The sequence below is a fragment of the Peromyscus californicus genome, unplaced genomic scaffold, assembly GCF_007827085.1.
Source record: "Peromyscus californicus insignis strain IS unplaced genomic scaffold, ASM782708v3 Scaffold_21__1_contigs__length_65335640, whole genome shotgun sequence".
Taxonomy (NCBI): Eukaryota; Metazoa; Chordata; class Mammalia; order Rodentia; family Cricetidae; genus Peromyscus; species Peromyscus californicus.
The window spans coordinates 9,604,408-9,618,203 of record NW_026294514.1 but is presented as its reverse complement, the minus strand read 5'-3'; the positions used below and the strand labels follow the sequence as shown (position 1 = coordinate 9,618,203).

General features: G+C 42.1%; 1 protein-coding gene across 1 annotated transcript in view; it reads right to left on the bottom strand.

Moving 5' to 3' along the window:
• Positions 1 to 3,873: 3,873 nt before the first annotated feature.
• The window catches only part of Plcl1 (phospholipase C like 1 (inactive)), a 347,946-nt gene continuing 338,023 nt past the window's right edge, over positions 3,874 to 13,796 (bottom strand). The window contains exon 6 of the mRNA XM_052749479.1: positions 3,874 to 5,511. Coding sequence (XP_052605439.1) covers positions 5,329 to 5,511 — 183 coding nt within the window. The 3' untranslated portion in view covers positions 3,874 to 5,328. The remainder of the gene's footprint in view (positions 5,512 to 13,796) is intronic.

The window sequence follows — 13,796 nt, the reverse complement described above, 5'->3', positions numbered from 1 at the left end:
CTTATTTAAAAATATCAATAATATCTATTATAACAGACTCCAAGCTGTAGTTTAATATAGCAAACATATTAATGGTTGAACTGATGGATACTAGAAATCTCTTTAAATTTTACCATTTCTTCATATATTCAGTATTACATGGCAATTCAGAATGTATTCCTCCTATAGCTGTCCATGTAAGTCACCATTAGTACACTCTACTCATTCCCGTGGAGCCAAAGACTTCCCATACAGAGAGCAGCTGGCACATGGGCCCTGGCACTACAAAGGGCAGTGGCCCCTGGCTCCGGATCAGTGGTTATGACAATTTGCTATTTGACTTGTTAGAATCAATTATCCCTCACTCTAGTCATGCAGGTGACTGGAAAGCTGAGGATTTGACCTGGATTTGTTGTAACAGTTTTCATTGTTGAGAACTTACACATGAGCATCTACATCTCTCCCACCCTACTTCTCCCATCCAATCACCCTGTGTACCCTCCCCTAATTCATCATCTCTTCTTCAACTATTATTGTTGCATGTAGAGTTAGATTTAAATAAAAATAAGAAATTTTGCTTGGGCTTGCAGTGTTTAAATGATCATCATGGAGTGTATCCATTCGCCTGCTAACTGGAACATCCTAATTGCTTGTTGAAATTCCTTCTTGCATGTCTATAAAATTGAACTCCTTTTTGCCCCTAATACCTGGAAGAGTCTGAAAGAAGGAAAGGAAGTGGGGAAAGTGATGTAAAAGAAATCCACACAGATACCCCCACAACAGACTGCTGGCAATGGTGGAGAGACAGCCCGAACTGACCTACTCTGGTGATGGGCTGGCCAAACACCCTAATTGTCCTGCTAGAAACCCCATCCAATGACTGAGGGATCTGGATGCAGAGATCCATGGCTAGGCCCCGGGTGGAGCTCTGGGAGTCCAATTAGCGAGAATGAGGAGGGTTTATATGAGCGAGAATTGTTGAGACCAAGGTTGGATAAAGCACAGGGACAAATAGCCAAACGAATGGAAACACATGAACTATGAACCAATGGCTGTGGGGCCCCCAACTGGATCAGGCCCTCTGAATGGGTGAGACAGTTGATTGGCTTGATCTGTTTGGGAGGCATCCAGGCAGAGGGACCAGGTCCTGTGCTCATTGCATGAGTTGGCTGTTTGAAACCTGGGGCCTATGCAGGGTCGCTTGGCTCGGCCTGGAAGGAGGGGACTAGACCTGCCTGGACTGAGTCTACCAGGTTGATCTCAGTCTGCGGGGGAGGCTTTGCCCTGGAGGAGGTGGGAATGGGGGGTGGACTGGGGGGAAGGTGAGGGGGGCGGGAGGGGGGAGAACAAGGGAATCCGTGGCTGATATATAGAACTGAATTGTATTGCAAAATAAAAAAAAATCTAATAAAGATCCATTAAAAGTCCATTTTATGAATACATGGGTTTTGTCTCTTATCTGTTGATATTACATACATTTTTACAGTTTCTTCTTTTTTACTATCATGGAATAACAGTGCTAAGAACATTTGTGTGTCCCTTTTTATAGACATGTTTTCATTCTTAACATAAACCTATCAGTCATATGGTCAGTACATTTAATTTTTTGAGGAACTATCAAGCAGTGTTCCAAAGCAACTGCACCATTGTCTATTCTCAATTCAGTGCAGGATGGTCCCAGACTCTGTACATGCTACCTAGCCCTTGTCAGGATCTTTCCCATTACAGCCCATTTGGTTGGTATGAAGTCATGTCTCACTGTGGCTTTGAGTATCCTGGGTGGTTGATGATGTTGAACATCACCCCATGTGCTCATCTGTGTATCTTCCTTGAAGTGAAGCCTTTAAAGGCATTACACCCATTTTTAACACTGGGTTTAGTTGCAGTAGTTCCTTAAATACTATAGATCCAACGTCTCTTATGAGATGTATAGCTTCCAAACCCAAACTGTGAGTCTTTCTATTTGTTCTTGGTGCCCTTTGGAATACAAATATCTATATTTTAAAATTTTGATGAGACTATAATAAGCAATAAAACATTTGTGTTATTAAATTTCTCTATAAACCAAAGAGAAAATTTTTCATAATGCACTGGCAGGGATAAAATTAGAAAAAGACAATATAGCATCAACAAACATTTGAGCACTCATAAATTCTTTGTAGAAACTTAAATTAGGAAGTTGTCCTAAGACTATTTGGTAACTTATCTCAAAATTGAAAATACCTTAGGTCTGAAGTATCCCTTGACCCAACCACACCACTTCTAGAAATTTTTTCTAAGGGAAAAGTTAAATAACTTTATAATAGATTTTATCACTGTAATGTTTGCATTTCAAAAAAATAAAACAAAATTAAAGAAAGTCTAACAATAGGATATTAGCTAAATATATTATGATATATCACACTCAAGATATAGTATAATAATTATAAATTATATGGGCCAAAGATCACCACTTAGATGTTCAGTGTCACCAGAAATAGCATCATGAGTAATGAGGGTCTCTGACTAATGGGGCAGTATGTGTCCTTTTTAGAGAGGTATCTTCAACTGATGCCAAGCAGCACTCTGTGTGTGTATGTGTGTGTGTGTGTGTGTGTGTGTGTGTCCCTGTGTGTGTGTGTGTCCCTGTGTGTGCCTCTATGTGTGTATGTATGTGTGTGTGTGGGTGTATGTCTCTGTGTGTGTATGTGTGCATGTGTGTGTGGGGGTGTGTGTGTGTGTCCCTGTGTGTTTGTCTATGGGTGTGTGTGTGTCTCTGTGTGTGTATATGTGTGTTTGTGTCTGTGTCTGTGTGTGTGTTACGCTGAGGAAGGGAAGGTGTGTTAGGTTATTAAAATAGCCAAGATTTTAAACAAAGTAATAAATTAAATTTAATATGAAATTTCTTCATTTCTCAAAATTCTATTCCTTACCCATTTTTGAAAAACATTCAATGACTAAATAAAATATATCAATTTTATTAAGATGACACGTACACTTACATACAGTGTCTGAGGAAATATAAATCAAAATGCTAATTAGTGGTAGTTTTTATTTTTATTTTATACACTCCTCTGTTTTTGAGCTTTCATATCCATTGCTAATGTTCTCTTTTCAGAGGAAAGACAATATATCTTTTTGTGGTGACAAAAGGGTTGTGAATCTAGTTAAACATTTGAGAATAAAATTAAAATCAAAATCACTGAATAAATATTCCTGTGCATGATATCAGACAGTTATGAGTTCAAATTTAGTTTTTCCTTTGGTTACTTCAGCACCATGACTTCTCATCTACAGACGTCAGTGGCTATACTTACCATCCCTCCCTCAAACTCCATTCGTGATATAAAAACAAGTAAAAAGAGAATTGATAGCTAATATACTACTGGCGTGCATTACCGAAAGTTAGTGGATAGAAGTGACTTTCTGTATGGTGGTTCAAGACTACGATGGAGGTAGGCATTTGTATACTGTAGAAAACATGGCGTGTGAATACCAACAAGGTTCGTCTGTCTCTGTGCATTCGCCAGTCTGTCCAAAGGCGATGCTGTCATAGGACATTCTCTCGGCAACTCGAAAGCTCCTTCCTAAACTGTGCCCTACTTCCTGACTTAGCAGAGCTGCCCAGAGAATGGATTAAAAGGTGCTAACTATTGCCAGAAGAATATCGGAGGGGGCAGAATCCCCAGCATGTTCTCCAGAAGATGTAGAGAGATACTGAGTATGAACGGAGAGAGACTTCCAGGCGGCCATAGCTTGGTTGGAAATTTGTCACCTCCCCCCAAGTGTCTGGTTTTAGCCCCGTGAGTAATTTTATCGTATCTGGTCTGTGGAAACAGTACACCCTCTAACATTTTTACATAACAGAAGAACTTGTTTTTTTTCAATAAATTCACAAGAAAAGAGGACAAGAAATCTGTTTTTGATATCTTTACTCTTTCAGTAATGTGCAACAGGAACAGAGCAGTATTAAGAAAAAATCAGAAATAACACAGTCGCTATAGAGGACGTTTATATTTGCAAAATGTCAATGATTATCTTCTCTAGGCTCCCCCAAATTAGCATATTTGTTAATCAAATTAATTAAGAAGCTTTTCAAAATAAAAGCAATGTTTTAAATAAATATATTCTTTCATAACCATAGAACATTTAGTTCTGTTGGTGGCAATGAATGAACACTACATTTAAGAAGTTTGTGAGGACATTAGGGTAAAATTATCTAGATATAATTATAAATGTACCCTAATTAGACATTTTCTTCATGTGTTTTACTGTATGCATTAAAATTATCCCATACATGCTGTCTACTTAGTTAGTTCTCAAGTCATCATAAAGATGTTATCTGACTTACAGAATTTATGTCAGCTCAACATGATGATATGATATTGTTTGAACGTCTTTAAATTTAAATTTTGTACCCTATACTAAATCCAATCCTTGCCAAGCACATGTATCTGCCCACTTCTGGTAATAGAATGCCACACTCCCACCTCAGGAGAATGAGGTCTCCCTGCAAACCTTGAAATTTCACAACCGAATTCCTGTCACATCAACAGTTCAGTTACAACACACATTTGGTGTGTTTCAGAGTACCGCCTGGTGGCTACAAATTCACTGTGGTCAGCTCTTCTACTGAAGCCATGTGCTTGGTAAACACTACAGAAACTAAATCCTAAATTTGATTTGATTTAATAAATATTTTTGAAGACTTTGCTAAATGAAGAAATGAATTTGTTTATCTTTCCAGAATTCTGATTTGAAAATTTTTTTATTCACTTTCATGTCTACTGGAATTTTTAAATCTATATTTAAAATCTACAAAACACCTTTGCTTTGATAAATTTGGCTTTTTTTTTTTTCAATAATAAGCTGCGCTAAGATCTCCAAATGAAATGGCTAAGACAGAGAGGTACAACTAACCTAGCAATGGATTACAATAAGCACTCATTAGAACTTCAGATTATCAACTGTCCCCAAATGGTCATAAAGAAAAAAGAATAACTTACTAAAACCAGTAATGCGACAGAGAATCTCTCTCTCTTTCTTACACACATACACACACACACACACACACACACACACACACACACACACACACACACACACATGTGTGCACATGCGCACAGGCAGCCACATGTAGGTCTATACTCACAGCTCAGAGTTTAAACACTGCTACTGAAAGTTTTAACTTAGATAAATTAACTGCAGGAAAATACTGACACTGTGAAAATATATGTTTATGTACAACACCCTAGAGAGGGCACCATTTCTGTGAACATCTAAAGAATGTAAAAACGAAACGAAAAGACAAGAATGAGAAGCCGGAGTCCCGGACGAGGGCGTGCACGCTGCCTCAGCGGTCACGGTCGGTCACAGCTTCCCATTCTCCTCGCTGCTCTCCTTCTCCTCTATGGCTTCCAGGCTGCGCTTGCCCTTGGCCTCGGCACCACTGCCAGGGCCTTTACTCAGTCCACAAGACAAGCAGGCCAGCTGGATCTGCTTCATGTTCTCTATAGCTTCATTCTTGGCGTTCTTCAGCAGGTCTCCTTGTCCCTACAAACGGGTAGAAACAGCAAAGAAGAAGATTATGGACCAGGCTCACGCAGCAAGGTTGCTCTGTTTCCTGCCAGATGCTGACGAAGGATGAAACAGACCCAGACCTATGCGCTCATTTTTCCAGGGATATACCCAAAGTTATTTTCCGGCATGACTGGAGGACTTGGCTCTTCGGTTCTAGAACCTCAGACCTAGCCTCCCCAGCTCACTGCATGCTTGATGGCTGCTCCTTGTGATCCCTGGAGGGGGGAACTCATATGGACACATTGAGGACACTTGAACCTTCCACACCGTGGTCTGAGACTTTGCTCATTATTACAGTTCCCGTCCAGTCAGACCAAGATTTCTAGATTCTGGAGAAGATGAGGAAGGATGTTCTTCCATAAAACTGAAAATTAAACTGGCTTGTCGGATTAAAAAGCACAAAACTAAGCATCCTGTGATGGAAAGCAGAACCTCATGCCTGCTGTGCTGGTTTTAACACACCGGGTTATCCCCACAAGCTTCCATTGGTGCATTTCAGGATCCTGAGGACAATGTCCCTGTCGGGCTAATGGAGAGACATTTCTCAAGGCACCACACATCCATCAAAATAAAAAGCACAAAAGGATTGCTGGGACACACTGGCTGTCGTTGGCATCAATGTGTCAGATAAAAAAACGTTCCCACTAGTTTTATTTCGGGCATGAGTTTATCATTACGGTGTTTGGGTGCATGCACTGATACTGGCCCAGGGTCTGAAGATTACAAAAGTGTGCAGGAGTGGGAATGAGTGTCTGGGGGGACACGTGGAAGAGGAAGTGACGCCCCCTTCACCCCCACTTCTCACAGCAGTGGCGGCCAGTGTGACCCTGAAGTGGTGAGGGGTGATATGGGAGGATGTGGGGACTGCGATGACTGATGGAGCATTCTCTGAAGCACAGGCTCACTCAGAGAGGGGACCATAGCCTACTAGACGAAGTATTCCATGAAGACATGCAACCTTTCTTTAAATTTTATCAATGTCATTTTCTAAAAGTGTCTTAAAATGTTTATCTCCTCAGAATTTATAAAATCAGTACCTGATTCTAACCTGTTGCAGTGACAGCTAAGTCCCTCTTCAACCTCCCAGGATAAGGACTGGCCACTTGGCCTACTGTTTGTGCTAAAATGGACTGTCTTCAGTCACCCCAACCATGGTCCAGGGTCTTAGAAGCATGCTTGGAGGCTGTATAGGTGAAGCCTTCTTGTGAGGAGAAATGAATCTGAGCATGATGAGGTTCCATGCCTGGCCCAAGGCCACAGCCATCTAAGAGCAGAGATGGTCTCAAATCTTGACTTTCCCTCTAGGCCCAGAGCCCCTTCCCACACACCATGAGATTAAGACTTCTGAAGACAGTAAGCAGAGGCTGCAGGCTGAGCCTGTCAGTCAGGGATGCATTTCCTGAGGGGAAAATATTCACAACATCCCTGGAACTGGATAATTCTCTTAACAGAATAATGGATGAAGCCCGGCCCCAGACCCTGAATATTGAAGCCACGTATAACTTGTAAAATGCAATTATTAAGTCAAGATAATAGAACACATAAAAGGCCTACTCCGGGCAGGTAATATTCTACTCTGAACATAATCATTCATTCAGTTGTCACATCATTCCAGGTGATAGGTATTGCCATTAGACTCAGTTTACCCATTATAAAAGAGCATCAGAGTGACCACATTTCCCGGAGTCACATAGCCGCTCAGTGGTAGATCTGCACTTTGTTCAAGGGCCTGTGGTCTTCACCACTTCAAGATCTGGCCTCTTTCAAGAGCAAATGATACACTCTTCGATTTACACAACCACACAGTGAAGCCACCTGTTCATTGTTTCCCATGCAACAACAGAGACAGGGAAGAAAATGACCGCCCACATGACACTGACTGACAGAATCTAGAGATGGATGCGGGGCCAAGGACACAGGCAGGGACGAATGTCAGCGTGCCTCCCACCAGTTGCACTGTGGGCCATTTTCTCATCTGTGAAGAGAATCAGAATGACTTTTGGGCTTCCACGCAGTTCTAAGATTGAAGAACACAGGTTGAAAAGCTGTTTATGATTTAATGATCACAAATAAACTGCTATAAATTGATCTGCAAAGCAGGTAAGCTTTTCTACTGCCACCATAAATAACTTCTTGCAACTATCTTGTAATAGACTTGAGGAGCACGTTTAAAATACACCTGCAGAGTGTTTTGCAAGGGTATACATATGGATAGCATTTTTAAAAATGGAAAAATTCCCTTATAACCAAGCTATATTAATGATGTGACTAAATCCAAGATCATTTCCAGAGTTCTACTTTAGACTCGGTTTTGAAATGATCATCAGACATTTTTAAAGCCAGTTGGCCTATTTTGCAGTTGTAAGAGAAGAACGAAAGACAGGGTGCTATCGGCCTGGCTGGTGTGAATGCATAACACACTCTCACGCCTTTTCCTACAGCAGGTTATGAAGCGAGTTTTAATCAGCCCACTGTTACTGCATCAGTTCTGAGAAGTGGCATCCAAGCCGAAAGGCCAGACTGTGCCAGTTCTGGTGAACAGAAGCCAGTCTCTCTGGAAAACAATGGCCAATCGGAGCAAACAGTTTGTACCAGCGCACAAGAACAGAGCTACCTCATCTCCCAATAACCCAGGCGACGGCACACCCTGGCAGAAGAAAACAAGTTAAACCACTAACTAATGAAGGAGGAAAAAAGAAAGCTCTGAAGATCTTACATAGAAAGCGTGGGTTTAACTGTTTACAGAAGCTGGAATTAGGGTTCCTTTCCATTCTGTGCTTTAAGGAACCACACACTGTCTTTCCTTTGGATCTTCCCGTTTAAGACACCGGAACCCGAAGAGAAATTCAGTTTCCTATTCTAGAAAATTGCACAGAGCTGATGTGCATTACTAAGGACCCCTCCCCACCCCCATTCAGGCATGCCTCCTTAGTGATTTTTCCCATTTTGTGCTCAGCAAGTTCCCCTAACCAGCTGGCTGCCCCTCTCTCCACTCTGTCAAAAACACTAACCAGCTCAACCAGATCTCCTTGCTTCCAACATCTCTGTCCTTGGGGCATCTCCTTCAAAGGGTATCAGGCAAAAGAGTCTTGTATAGTGTGTATTTAAGGCACATCCAAAAAAAGCATTTGAAAGAATGTTTTGATGCTATTCTCTTCAAACAGGGGTCTCGGAGGAAGAAGAAGAGAGCGTGAAGCCTAGCGAATTTTATTTTCTCAGTGGCATATAAATTGAAACGCTTCTTGTACACTAAAATTGTCTGGGGTTGTCATGGCATATAATGCAAAATTAATGCACAATTTGACCACAGAATACTCAACTTGAAAGAAATGTCAAGCGGCCACTCCTTTTCTGTCAGAAAGCCTGTGGGAATTCACAGCTCAGAGGGGAAAATGGAGACACTTTAGTCCAAAGGAACGGAAGAGTACCCCAGAGTACCCCAGCATACTGATGCTGATGGGACACGGAGAACAGCTGTGAGAGGCACGCACCACTCACCCTTCATGGTTATTTGGCTCCCGAATATAAGGTCGCATAGTAATTCCAACACATTGAGAAAGTAACAGTTGGAAACGTGGATAATCATAAATAGATCATTATGAGAAGTGGAAGCTAAAAAATAATGACAGTTAATGCATATCTAAAGACAAAAAATAAACATTCCTTGCCAAATAAATACCTTTAACTATATTAATTGAAATTAAAGTACATTGCCTCTAAATAAGGAAATACCCAACAGGATTTGGACTGTAAACATGGCTGCTGTCTCACAGCGTTACCACTTCGATTAATTCTAAGAAGTTAGTCCATATGACATCTTCCTGATCTTTCATACGCTAATATCTCAGAAGTTTGGGGCTTACAAGCTGATTACTGTCAATAAAATACTATCAGGATATCAATATGACTGAGTATACTAGGCATGAAGAGTTGTCTCATTATCTCACAATACCATATACACGAAAGAAATCAGAATTCTAAATACAAATCGTCAACTAGTCTGTTTTATAATCTATCAGAAGATACTTAGGATTTTTGTTTTTTCTACCTCTCTTACCAAAACATGCGGTCTCCTCCAAAGTTTGAGAATAGTTTTGGCTGCGATGTGGCAGAGTCACCCTCAGGAGGCATCCATGGTTCTTTCACACCCGTCTTGCCCATGAGCATCCTCCCTTCCTGTCAGTTAGGAAGAGTGTCCTGTGTCTTTGTCACATGTGAAGGAAATGTGTGGGCTGTCCCAGAGCATACCACAAATATGTAAAGCAGCTAACTAGGACTCTGGGAATGGAGAGACCTTTACATGTATACAATCACACATATACACAGCGAAGCTTATCTCGAAGCTGTATGACGATCTCTGAGTGTACACTCAGTTGCAGGCAGATTGAATCTCCTGGTGTTCTGTCCATGGAGGTGTACACATGCACAACTAGGGGTCCCCTACCCCCCAGATAACACTGGTGAAAAAGCTGGTCATAGAGACCAAGGTAGCATGAACAATACTTTTTATTTCATCTCCTATGCGGTGGCTAGATCATGGTGGGCTTGTATAGCCATTACTAATTAAAAAAAAAGGTTAAAAGATCAGGAGATGGGAGGAATTCTCTGAGTTAATGGTTTAAGTGAGGATACAGGGACTGGGGAAAGAAGGGGGTAGAGTATGGGTTTGCCAAAACAAAGGATACATAAAGAAGTCTTATGTAAATCCACTAGTTTTAAAGCTAACTAAGAAATATAATACCCATAAAAAAGGAATTTGAACAGAAGTACCCTGCATGAGTGAACAATGCTGCTCCCCAAAACATGGGTTATTAAATAAAATTTTTAGTGCCAGGAGTAGGGCACCTCCTTAGGAGTTATTGGTCAGGAAAGACCTGGAGGCATCCCAGATAACTCAGTCTATTGCCCCTGCTCTTAGTTACCCACCATAACTAGATGGTGAGATCCTGCCGCTGAAGACACTGGTCAGTTTGGATGTAGGACACAGAGAAATCAACCACCACTGACTAGGACACTCTCCCTGCGGGCCAACTCATAGTGCCAGAAGGTGTTAACTGTGCCACGGGGGAAGAAAGGACATCGGTGGTCTTGCCAAGTGCTGGCCGCTGCATGCTACAATACTGACCTACCTGCCTGCAGATACAATAGTGGCATGGTAGTTATGAGTGTAACCTGATTTCTGCGTGGATAGGAGGCCTGCTCCACAGGGGTGATTTCATGTCTGGTTCTATATACCTGGTCAGAAGCCCAGGGCTGAGGAGACCACAAGCCCTAGGGACTAACCTGTTGTTGCTAGTTTGCTAAATGCTCATGCTTGTCAAGCTGTAGTTATGTTTCTGCCCACAGATCTGTGCTGCTCTCAACCTTGGTCAAAGGAGCTTCTTTGTGTAGTGGGTCATGGTTAATGCAGAGATTAGTAACGGGTCAAAGTATGAAGTGTAAATAACTCTCAGTGCTCAACAGCTGGTGCATCATGAATATCAACATCTCCCATCCAAGGTTCAGATAGGAAGAATATGAGAGCTGACAGATGGGGAGGAGAGGGAGGAAATGCAGATGTCTGAACATGACATGGATGTTGCATACATCAACTCACAGCAGCGGTAGTTACCTGCACGTGAGCTGCCCAGGATAAAGCCTGTCAAAACCCCAGTATGACTAGAAGAGGAGCTACTGGCATCTGATGGCTCCTGAATGAACAAGAGTCAACTCTCCTTGGGAGACATGGCTGCTAGGTGGTTTCTCATGTACCAGTGGATGGTCCCACACCCGTGTGCATATGGACAGCACTAATTGGACTCAAGGGGTTATTACTAACATGAAAAAGGAGGACATGAGGTTGGGAGAGGGGAGAGATGGAGCACTAGGGAAGTTAGAGGGAGGTAATGGTGGATGTACACAATCAAAATATGTTATAAAATGTATGAACTTCACAAAGAATGAAAGCTACTATTAAAAGTAAGCCAAAAGCACCTTTATCAATGGCCTTCATGTGAGAAACTAAAACAGCATATAAAAATGTTTTGATATCAGAATAGAGGTTTTTCTCTTGATGGCACACTCCGAGTATGTTGCTGTATTTGGAATATTGCATGAAACTATTCAAACATGGCCTGGGACTGTTGTTCCCTGGAATGAAATCTTAACTGTGTAGGAAATATAGAAGATGTTTACAATAGCTACAGGGCACAAAGGTCTGATTATTAGAATATGTATAAAATAACTTAATTGCACTACAAATTCAAGTTTTTATTTAATTAAGTTATCAATGTTCAGGTTACTTTTCAGCACCATGGTAGCATAATATTTTAGGGGCATTCTACTTGCCACTGAAAAAGTTGAAATATGTGTGAGTCCCTGGTTCCATACGTATCGGTGTGACGACAAGAAGGTTGAAGTTTTAACTCAGTGAGCGCTGGAGAACTACAGGCCGGTCATAGTAGAGAAGGTGTGTGATCAGTTTCAGCTTAGCACAGCTTTGACTGTTTTCTTCTGAACTCTGAGCCCCAAACAAATAAAACATTGATTTTTAAAACCATTATGCTAAAATGTAATTTATATACTTATAAAAGACAAAAAGATAATTATATGTTTAGTGACCCATTAGAGTTTTAGATTTTTTTTTAATTTAACTTGTTCTTTGACAATTTCACGTGTGTATAATGCATACTGATTACTCACCATCACATGGCTTCTTTTATCTCTCTACTCCTCATCTCCCCCTTCCCGCCTTCTCTATAAATCTTTTCCTCACAGTCCTGTCCATTTGTTTTGTTTTGTGACCGACTGAGGGCTATCTGTGTGGCCACGGATCTGAAGCTGTACATTGGACCCTAATGGGCTCCGCAGAAGACATACAGTTGAAGACAACGACTTCCCCTTTCTTGGAGTGAACAGCCAACAGTTTAGCAGTCAGGAACAGGATCCCATGAGCTCTTGCCCCCATCCATGACTAGTTGTTGACCAGTCTTGCCCTGGCCCACTGCAAGTAACCACAGCTACTTGGAGTTTATGATCAGAATGCTTGTGTTGTGCCTAGATGGTGGCATTTCACAGTTATTATCCCCATATTCTAGCTCTCACATTCCTTCTACCCCTATTCACAATGTTCTTTGAACCTTAGGCCATCTTACTTAGCCACAGTCTCTATATTTACTACCATTCACTAAAAAGAGAGGAATCCCTGATGAGGGACGAGAGTAGCTTTTGTCTACAGGTATAAACATAGAGACACACAGAGGGAAATTTTGTGCTGTATCAATTTTGTTAAACAACCGTAGCAAGCTCTCCACCTCCTCCATGACCTCCTCAGGCACGGGTTGTTGACTGCATTTACAATACTACTCATAGGATTCCTTCCAGAGTTAGGGCCTCAGATGCAATTAGAAGATGGTTGACTGCACTCATAATAGTTGTGCTACTCTTTTACATATGGGCACGTCATGCCTGGAAGCTTGGTTCCATAACTCACAATGCTCATAGCTGGGTAAGACCATGAGTGTCCTTTCTCTTCGACCTGCCCGTATCGAATCTTCTCACACTTGGAAAGTTAACCAGCAGAGAGGACATTTCCTGCTCAGGTCCAGCCCGCTTCCTCTGTATCTTGCAACTGAGCTGTGCAGTGTCCTTAGCAGTGGGGTCTGTCCTCCAGTTCTTGCTGAGAGCAAGAGACCTGGCCAGAGCCTGCATTGTTTGGGGGCCTCTGAAGTCTCCCTGACCAGCAGCTCCCATGGAGGAATCCCACACCCAGCAGTGGGGTGTTTAATAGCCCGCTGCTCTAGACACAGGACCATGTATCCATTGAGGACCCCCTCTAGCTCTGTTTCCGTAGTTTGATAAGTGATGCAATGTTTTGTTGTTAACAACAACAGTGCCACCCACTTCCTAAAATGTGAGGAAACTGAGGACTCTGACACGGGGCATTATGTCATCATGTCACAATCCTTTTCACAGTAAAGGACTTTCAGCATTTCTGCTGCTTCCCATTCAACGTTTCCCCATTTTTCCAAAGCTCCCCTGAGGGGGCAGTACTGTGCTTTGGGAGAACACCCAGACCAGACTTGGGGGGGGGGGGTCGGTGACAGTGACCGCAGATGCTGTTTCTGTCCCCACAGAACTTAAGTCTAATGAGGGACGCAGGCAAGTAGCAAATAACCACCAAGGCTAAGATGTGCACAGTGCTGAGGGACAGAGATACACGGCTGTGCTCCAGGGGACCAGACAAAGCCACCAGAGAAGGTGACGGCTCAGGAGCGGTC